Consider the following 12,690-nt stretch of genomic DNA (forward strand, 5'->3'; position numbering starts at 1 on the left):
TTGATCTCTCATGTATTGATGGGTCCATCGTAAACACCTTTCCCACCCTTAAATCCTACCTGACTTTGAACTCAGTGAGCTGTGGCTGTGCTCCCGGTTCAGCACAGTAGATCTGGGGGAAGTAAAACCGGTGCGACTGAAGGTTGATGTCCATGGTGTCCACACACAGCAGACACACAGGTCAGCCCTGTTTAGCAACTACAAAAATGGGAGAAAGAAAAAAAACGGCTGTATTTGTTGCTTTTTCCTTTGTCTGTCCTAAATTTCCTCGCTGACACTTTTGCTAAAGGTCAGAGTTCAGCGCCAGCAACCCCAGACACCTTCTCCCCAAGTGGTCGCAGGGCTACAGAGCGCTACCGCCAGGAAGGCATCCTCCTCTTCTTCGTCTCCTCCGTGTACAGCACATTCAATCACCTCTGCTGCCCAGCACCAAACAGGCACACTAACCTATTTCCCCACTAGCAGCCACTGTACACTCAGCAGCTGTGAGCACAAGAACAAAGATGAGTCCAGTAAAAGATGCTGCCTCCTAAAGACACAAAAAACAATCCTGGTTTTTGTCAATAATTCATCCTTTAGCAGGTAGAGAAGCAAAATTAGGAAGAAATGAAGGAGAATGTTGAACTGTGGGGGAAAGCAAGGCTTAAAAATGTGAGAGCAGCCCAGCTCAGCCACATACAGAGGAAACTGAATGGGAGATGAGAGTCCTTTGGCTTTTACGCTTCAGAGACGGAGGAGGGGGGAAAGAGAGAGAGGGATGGAGATAGAGAGAGATTCCCGGTGCTGTGAGGCGTTGCCCTCGCACTGGCTCTCCTCTCTGTGTCTCATTGGATTACCTCCTCCCTCTCCATCCCTCCTCCTCCCTCCATCCCTCCCATCCTCCCCTCCCAGCTGTGACAAGAACGATGGGCCGCCAGCCCCGGAGGCAGCTGGTCCTTCCCCCCCTCTCTCTCCTTCCTCCTCCTCCGCCTCCCTGCTCTCCTCTCTCGGCTCTCGATTGGCCTAGGTGATGCGTAAGCCCGCATGGGGGGGAGGCGAGGAGGAGGAGCAACAGATTTTTAATTCATCTGATGGCTCCCGTGTTTTATCGCACATGATGTGGCATGCCGGGCTTGGGTGGAGCTCTGGATGCAACACAATCTCACACTCACACACACACACACACACACACACACACACACACAGCTCTGACAGCTTTTACTGGAGGTTCATTAGCAACAAGGGACACAGGTGGAGAAAAAGCAATAGATCCCTTTGTTGGAAGTTGTGGCTCAATTGGCTTTGGAGAGGGGTCAATGTCTACATCAATGAAACATACCAAATTTGAGCGTTCAATGCCAACATTTGCCCCTTTAAAATCCCCATGCTCTGTTTATCCAGATGCATGCAGATTATAAGTTATATACAGTAAGTGGTGTGTGGCTATAACACTAATCTTCTGGGTAGGTTCCACATCACAGCAGCCTGCCAGTAACCAATAAACCCCTCCCATATTTACTGTACATACTTTGACATTCCAGGAAAATATCCCACCCGTGGGCTCTTTCTGCTATAGTACAGCGCACTCCACTCACATCACCCACATCTGTTCTGCTGTGTTTTGCCAGCAGGCAATTTCATTGATGTGACTGGCTATAGAACTGTTGTATGGCACGGTTTGCTCTGTAATCGGTGTGGACGGCAGTAGACAATTCTTTGTGCCAATAAAATGTCATCCTTGTCCTTTTTTATATCTGTGTGTTATTAGTTCACATATTTGCCAGACCCTGGAAAAAGACATATTTACTTCAGGCTACATGCAAATGTCTGCTTGCAATGACTTGCATCATGTAGCCTTCTTGGACAAATGAGGCATCATTACAGCTCCACGGCAATTTAAGCACAGCGATTTAGTACTGCACTTCCACAAAGTTGGGAGGCTTGCAAGAGACTGATTAAAAAAAGAATGGTCAAAATTGAAGCTGTGGTATGCTGACTAGTATGGGCCAAACTTCAAAAACACTTGATCCTACATTTCCCATAATTCAACTCAATAGCATCTTACATTAGAGTTCCCCTGCCTGTTAGAGCTGTTGCACACCAACCAGACGGCCGACCGTCGGCAGAAAAGGCAGTCGGACTGATCAGTCGGGTTCCCAAGGTCCAAAGAAATGCCTCAAAACACACTGAGGCGACACCGACTTGAGCGTACGCTCTGCGCGTAGTACGTCCCCATAGCAGCAGGCGGCGCTTCTCTGTATTGTTTCCCAGAAAATGAAAACCGGCAGCTGATAGGACAAACGCGTCACGTGGGTCTTTTTTCTCCGGAAATTCACAGCTGTCATGGCGGCTTGTTCAGAATACGATCTCATATTGTACTAAAATAGTTCACCGTAGACTCGAGTCTCGACCTCGCCAGACTGTCCGACGGCCGATAATCGGCTATGTGTGTCGTGCACCTTTAAACACCCATGTCTTTCAAACTCAATGCCCCAGTCTGTAACACAGACGTTTTGTGCCCGGATTACCATGATAACATCATAAGGTTTAAAATCCAATGGAATACACATTGGACCCTGACACTCAATCACAGCTTGCCTTTGACTTGCATAGGCAGCTTTGGGGAGTAACGGAATACATGGAACAGGGTTATGTAATTAGGATACAAAAAAAGGTAACTGTATTCCTTTAAAGTTACAGAAAAAAAGATGTAATCAGATTACCAATACATTTAGTAAAAATGTGGATTATTAGCAGGATTACAATTTTAAAATAAAAAAAAACAATATGCTACTGTAGCTAAGGGTTATGAGTTGCGACTATACTTATGAAGGTAGGCTAATAAAATAATAAGACAGAGGCTCGGTAGTCTCATTAAAACCTCCAAAGCAGAGCTGAATATGACACTGAATCGCATTGTTAAGAGGGATGTTATTTCTGAACAGCAACTCCTGTTCAGGTCATTCATCCTTCTCTCTCTTTTTCTGTTCAAGAAGATAAGGACTTGTTCACCATCATATTGTAGGTCCTTGGTCTTTATCTAAGCAGTAATGAAAACTGTCACCGTGAGCAGAAAGCATAAGGGAGTAAAACACAAGAAAAGAACATGCACCAGACTGACAGATCAGGGGTCACAGATGGGGAAGAGAGAGCATAGGGGAGGGAGGTTGGAGTGTAAAAACAAAATGGAAAAGGGAGGGGGATAGAGGAGGAAACAGATGGACAGACAGGTAGAGAGAGTTAAATGCCTGGGTGGGATGGAGATAAACTGGGAGGGAGAGAGCGAGAGAGAGAGAGAGAGAGAGAGAGAGAGGGGGGCAAGAACATGGGGGAGGAGAATAACAGGGGAGTGCTATAGAGAGAAAAGAGGAGAACTGGAAGGGTGAAAAGACATCCAGTCTCCACTTACAGTGTATCTCTCTCTCTCTCTCTCTCTCTAGACCACGGAAGCAGATTGTGTTCTAATCCTCAAAGCTACACACCTCCGTCTCTGCTGTGTGTGTGTGTGTGTGTGTGTGTGTGTGTGTATATATATATTTGACTGTGTATGTGTGTGTGTGTTTGAGAGAGAGAGAGATCAGCCAAGTGCTACTCTAACAACCTATTAGCATACAGCAGGAGAGATGGCCTTCTCTCTGACACACAGCATGACTGAGTAAATGTGTGTGTGTGTGTGTGTGTGTGTGTGTGTGTGTGTGTGTGTGTGTGTGTGTGTGTGTGTGTGTGTGTGTGGCAGGGAGGAGAGGAGAGGAGAGGACAGAAAAGGAGGATGTGATGAAGCTTTGTGGTGAAAATGGGTGAATCGCAAAGACGCCAAGAAAAATGATGCTGTGTGAGAAGCTGCGGGAAAAAGTGACATCAAATTTGGGAAATCTGTGATGTGTAACTACAGTTTGACAGATTAGGTGGCATTTTGTTCTTGGATCCTGAGCTGTTTTTCCCCTGAATTTTCCTCTATCCATCGCTCTGGTTGACCTTTGTCTCATTCGTCATGTAGTCTACAGGAAATTGATGAACTAAACCAGGGGTTTGCATCTTTTTGTGAACCCTGAAGAGTATTTTCTATCTGCTAAAGGGGGTTTCTGCACAATTTTAACTCTTCCTTTTAGATCCACTACACTAGTCTTCTGTGGTGATTCCTATACAGTTGACCCAACATAGATATGAACACCCTCAAATTAAAGTGCACACACTTTGACTTCATTGCAGTTTTCTATCCAATGTGCTGGAGTCAAAACAACAAAGAAATGTGTCACTGTCCAAATACATGCAATAAAGCTATCCAGTCCCATGCCGTTCTGTATAATCCATATGGTATAATCCAATCTGATTTCCCAGTCCCTTCATCTCCACAAACACCCACAATCCACCTGTATGCAGTCACGCTAGAATAAAAGTAAGGTGGAGAAAGAAAAGGGATTAAATGAGTGTGAGAGGTGTGACGGAGAGGAGGACGTTTCCTGTCTACTTGGTTAACTCACACTAGCTCATCCTCTCAGGCCTGGGGGGTCGAATTTCAGCTGCAACCAAATACACACACATGCACACACTGTCTGACTCACATGAGCCGATCATTTTAATTACGCCACACACCAATGGGAGTTGGCACGGAAGATACAGAGGGGGAAGGGACAGAGCGGGGGAAAAGAGGAGGGAGTGATTTGCCTCTCATTCACAAAAATTTGATTACCTCTCTCTCTCTTAAACACACACACACACACACACACACACACACACACACACGTCTGTGTGGATCAGCCTCAGCGCTCTGGCTTGTGATGCCTCAGTGTGCATAATTATGACTCACAAACCACACTGCTGTCACCCAGAATGCACTGTGTTATTAAACAGATTCACAACAGAGACAGGACACAGGGCCTTACACCTGACACTGGATGTTTCATAGTGTGCAACATCTTTTTCCATTTTGTGCCGTGTTTGTCCGACTGCATTATGACAAATGTGGCTGTTGTCACAGATGTGATGTGGCTGCAGCTTTGTGCACAGGCATCGTGGTGCAATCTGTAAACTACAGCTTCTGCAGTATATAAATGTATACACATCCGTTAATTGTTTTCTTGCAAGCAGAGTAACAAAACAACAAGCTGCTGAACTTTCAGCGCTCATACGTTGTCACAGCATTCTTGTTTCTGCCCCATTAACAAAATTGTTTTCATAGAAAACTGTTTTTTGCAGCTTGTAGTATAAAAAGACTCAACCCTATGCGAATATGCTACATACGTACACTGCACAGAAGTCGATTTTTTAGTATTAAGCAAGACCACAATCTTTCCATAACCTTAACCAAGTGCTTTGAACAGCCTAAACATAATCAAATATGTTATTCATGCCATGTGCAAATATTGGAAAACAAATCTCTGTCACTGGAAGTTTCGCAGATATGCTCAGTATGAACATTTTGTGTAAATATGCTCATATTAAACATTTCCTCATTATCTACACAAAAGCATAATCTGGGTCAATCTGGGTTTCTTTCTAAATGTATTTACTGGTATTTGGAAAAAATAGAAGTATATATTTGTAATGTTTAGGAGACTATGTTTGCATCTGTCATTGTAGTCTATAAGCTGTTGTCCTTTTGATTAATTGTAACTTGCCTTGTAACAAGCGCTGTTAACCCCCCATAAAAATGATGTACCATTATCTATTTTAGCTGCAAGTGTCCCACATGCAAAAGCTAGTGGTGATCAGTAATCAATAGAGGTAGTATATTTGTCAAAACAGCAATCAGTTTTTAAATAACTTGCATTAACTTGTAGATAATTATCTTGTAGATAATGCAAGCCACATTTCAAACTGATATATTCACACCTGCATTTAACAGATGTTTGGAAACATTTGTGCAGTGGAAACAAGCTGTAAACACATCCAGCTGATTTAGCAGATTAAGCATTCATTTAGAGTCGTGTTTGTGACCACCTGACGAATGGAAGTCCAATAATCACTCTCCTTTTTGCTCTTTTTTCAGTTTCCACTAACTATCTGGCTCCAACTGCTAAACAAAACCATAGCTGTGTTCTATGGGATCAAAAAAAGGGTCATATATATTTTGAGCTTGTAAAACAGTTTGTAAATGTAGAGTTATTTTGTGCATGTGTAATTCAAATTTGTGGAGAAATATTTTTCAACAGTCAGGTTTCACAAAGTCTGTGCAACGGACACACATATTTCCTATCTGCCTGTGCGACCCTGAAGTTACAAGCACAAGTCATGAGTTCCAAGTGCGAATTTTCACCCTGTTTTTACGTCTAAGTGTTTTCTTTCAAATTGTTAAGCGAACTTTTAAAATGTTGAAAAAAAAGAAATGCGAATTAGGTGCGTTTCAATCAACTGGTTTTGAGCGAATAAACTAGGCTACAGCGTAGTTTCATCAAAAGTTAGCGCTATAGGCTACACATGGCTGTAATCAGCCACTAAACAGAGTAAAAGATGCAGAGGTTGCTAACCTGAAAACAAAACAAGTCGCCTTGGCCATCTAACCCACCTACAAGAGAAAAATAGAGAGAGGTAATTAGGCATTTGGTTCAATTTAGCAAGTTGTTCTTTTATGTCCATGAGTATTAGCCATGTTTCATACTGTCCGGTCATGCCACCTCGAGTGAGCGTAAAACCTTTTTTGCGCAACCGAGGGAGTTATTATCAAATATAGCCGTTTCCATTCAGCTTTTCTAATGTGATTCTTCAAAACGTGCATAAAAATGCGTGAATGGAACCACGACTAGTGACAACAAAGATGCTGAAAGACTCTGTAAAGCTGAAGGGAACCAGGTGATAATTATCCATGGGCTCGTCCGGAGTGACCCTTTCCACATAGACATAGTCATTCGATCCATTATTCATATGAAAATATTTATCATAGCGGCTTTAACTATTCACCAGATGGGGTTTTAATGGGTATGAAGCAGTTGTGAAGCTTTGTATTGAACACTGATGTTAGACCTATTTTTAGCATCACAAACGTGTTACAGAGCAGTGCAGTGTTTACCACGTTGAGGGTTGAAAATTCCAAGGGTGTAATCAAGAGCACACACCTGTGCGACTTCAAAGAACGCAGCTGTGCCCTGAGTAAGAAATCTGACCTCCAACTGCTAGTCATGACTATTTAGTCTCGCTTTGCCAGACCCTCCTCCAAAGCGCTGAAAGAGGGTCTGGCTACTCCACAAAGCATTCGGGGATGGGAGGAAAACGTGCTCTGGTTTAATGCCATTTCTTTAAACCAATCAGAATCGTCATGGGCGGTGCTAAACTCTGCACTGAGCCGCTGCAAAATGCAAGAGAAAACTCAGATTGGACAGATAGTCTAGCTAGCTGTCTCCATTTACCCTGCAGAGATCTGAGGAGCAGTCAACAATACATACATACAATGTAATATACATGCATTTGGCAGAATTTCCTGCAGCACCGGAGCAATCCCGGAAGTGGAACACGAAAGCAGACTATGACCATTACAGGCAATACCATAAACCAAGACATTTTGATTTATTTCCGGGCAGGCACCAGATGCACACAATATGGGTTTAGGTTAGGTTGTAGGTGTATTATGGAACTGCCAACCCCCCCCCTCTCTTTGAAGCTTATGTTCCTCTTACAATGCACCTACAGTGCAATAAGAAACCATACATTCACTTTCACACTTCTGTGTAGGGCTGGGACGATATGCTTTTGTCCCAATTTGATTCTTTCACGATACATGGGTGCCGATTCGATTTTCATTTATTGCGATTCTAGAAGTATTGCGATCGATAGTATTGAGTATTGCGATTTACTTTTCCTTCTTTAACAAAAACAAAAGTTGAATTATACACTTCTGGGGACAATATATCATCAGACATTTTCTAAAAACTAATTGTTTTCTAAAAAGAATGCACATCACATATCACTCAACAACATTTATTTAAGAAGTACATAACATGGGCTTTTTGCATTTTCTGTTTTGCTGAAAACGGATATGATGTAGTCACCGTCAGCGTTACCGTATATCAGGAAATATGTAGGTGAATCATTGGTAAAAAAATAAATATATATTCTAGGGAAAATAATGTATTCTAAAAATCATTGCAAAAAAATCACGATACATAAGATTTTTCCCCCACCCCTACTTCTGTGCACTTGCATTAGCCTGCTAGTTGCTATGAATGAGCTGATTTCACATCTATGTGTTCGCTGTTGTCCTGCATTAATTCAGCACACAGTTACTATTAATGTTGGTATTCTTATGGATCAAACACATACCACACAAACTGCTCCTGTCAATATGCATCAGGCAACAGTGATGATGCTGGATCGATAAAAGCCCACACTATACTTTAAGAGCATAATGAAACACTCCAATCCACGCAAATGGAGGTAATGGCAATGGGTGGGAGGCCAGCACGGGTTGGCTCAGGCCGCAGGCAGAGCCACACATCAATCCTGCTGTCAGACTTTATGAGAGGGCTGGGTCAGCCATGAGCAAATGTACAAAGCAGTCATTTAGTTACAAAATATGCTTCATGGCTTCAAGGCTTCATCTTGGTGTGTCTTAGTCGAGGTGGCACCTACGTCTGTCCAGTCATTTGCATAAACTGACAGTTAATATGTAGTGATTTATAAATGACTTCTTTATGAAATGTCAAATGTGCATTGAGTCAGTTTTATGAAAGGTGGTAATACAAATGAAAGAACTACTTGATTAGATAACATGAGATAATATTAAGATTAGAGCACCACCAATGAAATAACAAAATTAAATGATAATACTCCCGCTGCTGACATAGGATTATTCAAGAGCCTTGTGTCGGAAACTGAAATAAGAAATCAGTGGGTCATCTAACTTCAGATCTCTCTGTGAAGAGAGAAATGTTTCATTCAGTATATTATATTATATATTATATATTATTATAGTCTCATTACAGGACAAAAGTCTCTAACTTAGTATGAGCAGTGGGGCTTCACATGCTTGTTTTGTCTCACAAACATTACAAAATATTCAATGTAATACTAAACTGAGAAAAGTAGCTTGAAAAATGACTTAACTGATTGACCAATAAAACAAGATTCTACGGCCATGCCAGTGGCTCTGTGAAGCTGTACTTTGGTACAGCAGTGCTTTGAGCTAACTGCTAACTCTGAGTTATTGGTGTTGTGTCAGACCAGTAGACTAGAGACTGCTGCCTTTACAGTCTATTAATCAATACGTCGGAGAGAGGGAGAGATGGTGGAGAAGGAAACTGGAAAGATCAGAGGAATCAGACACTCAGGCTCCATCGAGCCAAGGATCAGTCCTTCAACCCAAATCCCAGACTAGAATCACCAAGCCCAGCTTTACTGTCCCAGGATGTTCCCCCAGAGGCCTACAGCACCTTCAACCTCACCACAGCTGGACATAATTGAAACTAATGTGTCTCATATTGACTAATGAGAAACAGATACTGTAGCTGTGTTGGTTTCAAGCTTTTGACTCCCTCGGTTATTGTAAAAGGATAAGCCTGTTCAAGCATGACGGTTGGTTGGTTTTATGGCCACATTCAAACATTTATATTAGATGATACATTAAACATGGCAGTTCATTTTCTGTTTAAACAACAGAGAGGACTAGTCTGAGTCTCTCTTTCTAGAAGATACCCAGAGGGGACTTTATATGATGCGTTACTGTAGAATCAAAACAAATGCTGATTTTAAATCTAAAACCCTGCCAATGACCTGTGACAGAAACACTTCAAAATAACTCTGTTCCTGCAGTTCACCTTGATGCTGCTGCATGTCTGACCTAGAGTAATGCATGTTTGAACTGCAGCTCACAGCATGGAGATCAATGCTCATTAGATCACAGCACAAAACATCTGTTTGTGCCCTACAAATGGGCATACTATAGTAGTCCAGCAAAGACAAAAGACACACACACACACACACACACACACACACACACACACACACACACAACTCAACTGTTCTACCAAACAAACACTGTCACACTACCAACATGTGGACAGAGAGAGGAAGATACAACCAGACCACACACTGACAAGCAGAGACACACTCACATGCACCCAGCTGGGCTGCAACAAACTGTATGAAATACTGGCTTGTTGTGGTGAGTCACAGTCTATGTTGCCACCTACAGAGCACCTCTGTGAAGCACAGAATCACTCACTCATTCTAAATCACAGCTGAGCATCTAAGTGGCTGTCAGACAAAACCTAAAATATTTAGTCTATCAGCTGACAGCTTGTCAGGGTAATTTACATCAGACAAAAGCTCCAATGCAGGAAGAAAATGTGTCAAAGGTCCGTACATAGTAGTTCTAAGCAGTTGTTGTTTAAGTGACAGATTAAAGTTAACTGGAAAAGTTGCATACTAAAAAAAAACATTTGATTTGAGAGTGTATGCTACAGTATCTTCCCATAATGCAATACATAAAGGAAATGGAGGATCCGCTCTTAACTTGAAAAAATAAATTGTGGATGGTGGTAAAACAGCTCAGAAAAAAATACAATCTCTGAAAAATCATTTAGCTGTCTGTTCATAAAGCTTACTTGATAGTGATATTTCATAATTGTGGTTTGATTGAAGTCTTTTATCATTTTCTGTTAGTGCAAAATAATGTCTTGTGTACTACATGGGGGGAAAAACAGTACTATACTGTGAGAATTAGTAGTGCATACTATATACAGAGCAATAAGTATGTACTATAAAGTAAGACAAATGTATTCAGGTGTGTTCCTGGGTTTTATAAGTTATGTTTAAGGCATCTGTCTAATCTACATCATCCTACAGCAGGCTACAGTACATGAGGATAAAGAGCCTTGCTCAACGGCACATGTCAAGCCATGTAAGAGCATGTTTGGTACCATCAATATATAACAGGGAGATGAAATAACAGTAGAGATAGCAGCAGCACAGAGAGAGAGAGTAACCGTAAGAGTTTGAGGGTCACTTGTTAAAAGAGACACTAACCTGACCTATGGCACCCTGGTGGCTAAATCCCACTCTGACCTTGATACACACACTCACTCACAGATTTCAAAGCCAACAGCAATTAGAGTCAGCTCAGGGTTCCTCCTGTTCATGGTGAACCTGTGCCAACTGCTGGGGCCCCACCCACATCTGTGTAGCAGAAGGCTCGCAGCTGATTGGCTGCACGGTTGGGTCCTACCAGTAACATTTCACCTGATAGGTCCTTACACACTCAGCCAGTAAAACCAGTGCTTGCATCCCTGAGACAAGTGTGTGGATGCTCTCAGCTGATTGGCCCTCAGCTGGGAAGGTGTGTGCGCGTGCATGCGCATGTGGGTTCCATGTGTGTGGGTGTACACACATAGGTGTGCTAATAAAGATGAAACACGTGTGGTTGCTTTGTAAATCCAGTGATCAGATATGTGTCGCAATTAAGTATCGTGACGCTTATAACAATTATGCACGTGTAGTCTGGTTTCCATGACAACACCTCTTTTTCTCTGCAGACAACCTCCACGTGACACATCACAGAGCGAGCTGGAGACGAGCGAGCTGGAGACAGAGATGTTAGCTGGTTTCAAATCAAAGCCTTCTCGCAGTGTATTAACGGCTGTATATGTGCTGATCTGAGAGCAGCCGCTCCTCTTGTGTCGGCCAACAGGTGACCTGCCGGTCAATAAAGGCGCGTGGTCCTGTGATACACCTTTTGTGCTGCGGTCACATGCACATCACAGGCCTCTGCATGAAACTGCGCCAGTGAAACGAACAGTACGCCCGTTAATAGGATGTTTTGGCTTATCTTGCTATATCCTTTAATATCCCATAATGATGCGCAGTGGAATCACAGCAGTCTGCGCTTTATTGTGCAGCAAACAAGCAACGCATGCTTCTGCTTACCTCATCTTTCCTCTCCTGTCCGTTTATATGAGATGAATAATGTTTTCTGTGTGCTCGGTGCTTTGTCCTTGAGTTGAGTTCTAGTTAAAGGATCCAGTAGCAGCAGCAGCACCTCTGGGTGTTTTATTAAAAAAAAACAGCGATGCTGCCAGCGAAGCCTGCAGCCGGCTGGATGTGCAGATGTTGAGGGTGGAAAAGGCGACAGGGTGTGGAAAATGCTGCACGGATGCCCACAGTTTTAAAGGTCTGGCTTTTAAAAAATAAGAAATGAAAATGTTATCCGGTGTCTTGTCAGGCGGCTGGTGGTTCGGCCGAGGCCATTTCAGAGGGAAGCACGCCACTGTCCGCAGGACGAGAAGCCGGGCGGAGTGGCTGACAGCGGCTTCTGAGGTGCCATCTTTTCCTCCCTTCAACCACTGGGAGGCTGGATGGACAGAGAGAGAGAGAGAGAGAGAGAGAGAGAGAGAGAGAGAGAGAGAGAGAGAGAGAGAGAGAGAGAGAGAGAGAGAGAGAGAGAGAGAGAGAGAGAGAGAGAGAGAGAGAGACGGCTGCTGAAATATCAAGTCTTGGTGGTTTTGCTGCACGGTAGCGCCCTCGGTCTGCAAGCAGCTGCCGTGCAGGCAGGTATACCGCACACCGTCATAAGTTATGTCAAAATTAAATAATATTTTTTTTGTCTAAATAAAAATAACACTCATACTGTTCTAAAATTATTTTAAATGATTACCACAAATACTTTAAGCCATTAAGACCCTGCAGAGATAGTATTGTATATATTCTTTATTATAGTGTGTGTGTGTGTGTGTGTGTGTGTGTGTGTGTGTGTGAAACAATAATCTGATCTTGTATTTTGAGTGT

General features: G+C 42.8%; 1 protein-coding gene across 1 annotated transcript in view; it reads right to left on the reverse strand.

Annotated features, from left to right (window-relative positions):
- Positions 1–12,236, reverse strand: part of evlb (Enah/Vasp-like b) — a 49,305-nt gene extending 37,069 nt beyond the window's left edge. The window contains exon 1 of the mRNA XM_078274420.1: positions 11,833–12,236. Within this exon, the coding sequence (XP_078130546.1) occupies positions 11,833–11,837 (5 nt within the window). The 5' untranslated portion in view covers positions 11,838–12,236. The remainder of the gene's footprint in view (positions 1–11,832) is intronic.
- Between the last annotated feature and the right edge of the window lie 454 nt (positions 12,237–12,690).

This window comes from Sander vitreus, chromosome 18, assembly GCF_031162955.1.
Source record: "Sander vitreus isolate 19-12246 chromosome 18, sanVit1, whole genome shotgun sequence".
In the NCBI taxonomy this organism is placed as follows: Eukaryota; Metazoa; Chordata; class Actinopteri; order Perciformes; family Percidae; genus Sander; species Sander vitreus.